This window comes from Habropoda laboriosa, unplaced genomic scaffold (genome assembly GCF_001263275.1).
Source record: "Habropoda laboriosa isolate 0110345459 unplaced genomic scaffold, ASM126327v1 scaffold106, whole genome shotgun sequence".
Classification (NCBI taxonomy): domain Eukaryota; kingdom Metazoa; phylum Arthropoda; class Insecta; order Hymenoptera; family Apidae; genus Habropoda; species Habropoda laboriosa.
Window position 1 is genome coordinate 732,749 of NW_017100224.1, and position 3,174 is coordinate 735,922.

The window sequence follows — 3,174 nt, forward strand, 5'->3', positions numbered from 1 at the left end:
ATAAAATAAGTATAAAATAATTAACAAAAAATAATATACTGCATTATTGTATTAAGTAGTATTTACTATAATGCATTTAATGTGTATAGATAAAGTATAATACAATCTCCTTGTTTATAAAATAACTAAAATGTACATGAAAATTGTAATGTTTTATAATGTATGTTATATTTTATATTGTTTTATAATGTATAAAATAGTGATAAAGATTTTGTATTTTTTGTAAAAAACATTTTTTCCTACTCCTTCTAATTGTATGAAAAATTGTATTTTATTGTCTCATTATTAATGAAAGGATACCTTGCTCAAAAATGTTGTATTTTATTAAATAAGAACAAAAAAAGTTAGAAAAAAACTTTATTTTTATAAAATTGTGTAAACATATTTATGACTGAATAAAACTATATGAAAAATGAATGCTATAATTTTGTGACGATATATTGTTTAGATAATTGTGTTTGAAGTCACATTATTTTCGTCGTTAATGGGACATAATATTAAAAATTGCGTAAAAATTACATTTAAAATGTGAAAAATGTATAAAAAATTATATTGCCAGAAAGCTTGAATTTTTTGTGATTTTTTGGCGCAAGGTGTATTCTGATATTTTGTTTTTATTAAAAGTTATAGCCACCGATGTGTTTTGGGAAATGCGCACTAAATCTTTTGATTATAATTTAAATCTTCTCTTAATTCATGAAAAAATCATTTACGTTTCTAACACGGACAAATACTTGCATTTGCTGACACTTTTCTTTCTTCCCAGCTCGTGTATCATTCATACTTGTAATTATTTAAATTATATCAGCTTTTATTATTTCAAAAACTTTTACATATAGCACTGTGTATATATTAGATGATTGCAAAAGTTCGTGCCCGATTTGAAAATAAAACACAATCAGTGTGTGCAAAAGCAGATTTTATTTGAAACTGAAATGGAATGAAATGAATAATTATTTGAAAATAAAGCACAAACGGTGTATCTTTCGATAGGAATGTAACATTACGCTAAAAGAAACATCTGTGCCGAAGTCGATAAGGTTCTCGCTACCTCTGAAAATCGGGCACGAACTTTTGCAATCATCCAATACATATAACTATTTATTACTATTGACACAAATTATCCGTTAAAATTTAAACGTCGCGCTAGTTTGAAATGTGTAGTGTCCAATAACATCATTAGGTGGGCTGCTTTATATATTGTGACGTCCATGCTCCGTGACTCATACGAACCAGCCATTAGGTCCACGCTCCTGGACTTGTGTGAATTAATCATGATATCCCCCCTTCGCGATTTTTGTGCATGTTACTCTTTTCAACCTTCAGCGCACTACATATTAATAACAAGTAAATGTAACATATAACCATAATTTTATCTTATATTGAAATATAGCTTGTATCTATTGTAACGTAGAATATTGTAATTTGTATGTAAAGTGACCGACGAAGTGTGTATATGCGCATAACTCCCGGGAAATACCAAGAAAGTTTAAAAAGATATTCTTTTCTTCATTAATTGTTCATGAATTGTTTTCCATTATGCAGTATCATCTACTTACTTGCATACCCTTTTTGGGGACAGCGTGTTTTCATTCTCATTCCGGCTTTTGGTATAATATCATAATTTATATAGAATCATTAATCTAATAGGAGATTATTATTTAGCAAAAACATGGTAACACTGAATAATGAATATTGACGACGCTTGGAAAATTTTTTGTTCCCGCTCAAAAGGTTTAGAAGTAATATTTTGCAATAAAAAAAAATAGTAAAACGTTAAAATATATTGTTATTAAGTTATTATTCTTATTACGTTCTTATTCTTACGTTCAGAATAAGATAGGAATAAGAACGCTACATAAAAGATTTAACATTTAAATTTTCTTATTCATTGTAAATATATTAAATAACCACGAGCAAAGTGTTTAGCGCTTCATGGGCGACAACTCTATCAAATTCCCCACGTATCCACACAACAGTATAGTTTACATTGAATACAAGAAGCAGTTTTATGTTGACAGAAAATTCAGTTGGTTAATTTTAGCATATATTTAGTCTAAAATATTATTTATAATGTAAAAATTTTTTTTATACCTTTAACTAGCATGGTTTGAATTAATATGGTGATATATAATATTTCTACTATTTGTAACTATGCAAAATTTCCCATAATTGCATCATGAATTTAGTGAAAAGTCTTGTGTGGTAAAATAAATTTCTTATTCACATCTATGTATTATATGATTGTCGATTATTCTATATATATTGAAAATATGGCGAAATTGAAACGCGCGATTTGGGGTCTTTCTTCTAATTTTGTTGCTAATCGATATTTTTCACGTTTATTGACGTAAGTTTTATTCTTAAATTTTTAGTTAATTCATATGAAATTTATTTAAATTTATTTCGATGTGAAAAACTATTTTGTTTTAATAAATAAACAGAGTTTATAAGGATCGACATTTGGCAATAAATGTTTACATATATATTGTAATTCGTATTGTATTTAATAGTTGATAATATGCGTATATTTCTAACAACCATAATTTTATACCATCAGTGAATTATAGAATAACCTTTATTCATAGTTCTCAATGGTACAATGTATCTACAATGTCATCATTAAATAAGGCATCAATGGAAGCTGCAGTTGGAGTTGAAAATGACATCATAATTACAGAAAGCTGTGTTAAACGTTTAAAGGAAATTACAAATGACAATGCTTACTTAAGGGTTACAGTAGAAGGTGGAGGTTGTTCCGGTTTTCAATATAAATTTGACTTGGATACAAACATAAATGAAGATGATAAGTAAGAGTTATAAAAATAATTAGTTATATGAACATATTCTTGTCATTAAAGGTTACTTGAATGTAATGTTGTATTACAGAATTTTCCAAAAGGATGGTGCCAAAGTGGTTATAGATTCAACATCTTTAGAATATATTAAGGGAGCAACAATAGAATATCATACTGAATTAATACGTTCTGCATTTAGGATAACTAACAATCCTTTAGCAGAGCAAGGTTGCAGTTGTGGTGCTAGTTTTTCTATTAAATTGTAATTTTAACATATAGCAAATTTAAATGTAAAGCAAAGAAATTTAAATATTTTGTATCTATGTTTTTGCCAAGATAGTTGTAAATATTTTGTTAATATTTTTGACAAGGAAGA

The 3,174-nt window shown here is 27.1% G+C and overlaps 1 protein-coding gene across 1 annotated transcript; it reads left to right on the plus strand.

Annotated features, from left to right (window-relative positions):
• The first annotated feature begins 2,270 nt into the window (after positions 1 to 2,270).
• LOC108571138 (iron-sulfur cluster assembly 2 homolog, mitochondrial) lies at positions 2,271 to 3,064 on the plus strand. Its single transcript, XM_017933116.1, has 3 exons — positions 2,271 to 2,350; positions 2,589 to 2,810; positions 2,890 to 3,064. Exons 1-3 carry the CDS (start codon positions 2,274 to 2,276, stop codon positions 3,062 to 3,064), a joined length of 474 nt encoding a protein of 157 aa, XP_017788605.1. The 5' UTR covers positions 2,271 to 2,273.
• The last annotated feature ends 110 nt before the right edge of the window (positions 3,065 to 3,174 follow it).

Excerpts from the sequence above, each read along its gene's own strand:
- LOC108571138 (XM_017933116.1), top strand. The coding sequence starts at position 2,274 with ATGGCGAAATTGAAACGCGCGATTTGGGGTCTTTCTTCTAATTTTGTT. Across the intron at positions 2,351-2,588 it reads TATTTTTCACGTTTATTGAC|TTCTCAATGGTACAATGTAT; the intron begins GTAAGTTTTATT and ends CTTTATTCATAG. Across the intron at positions 2,811-2,889 it reads AACATAAATGAAGATGATAA|AATTTTCCAAAAGGATGGTG; the intron begins GTAAGAGTTATA and ends GTTGTATTACAG.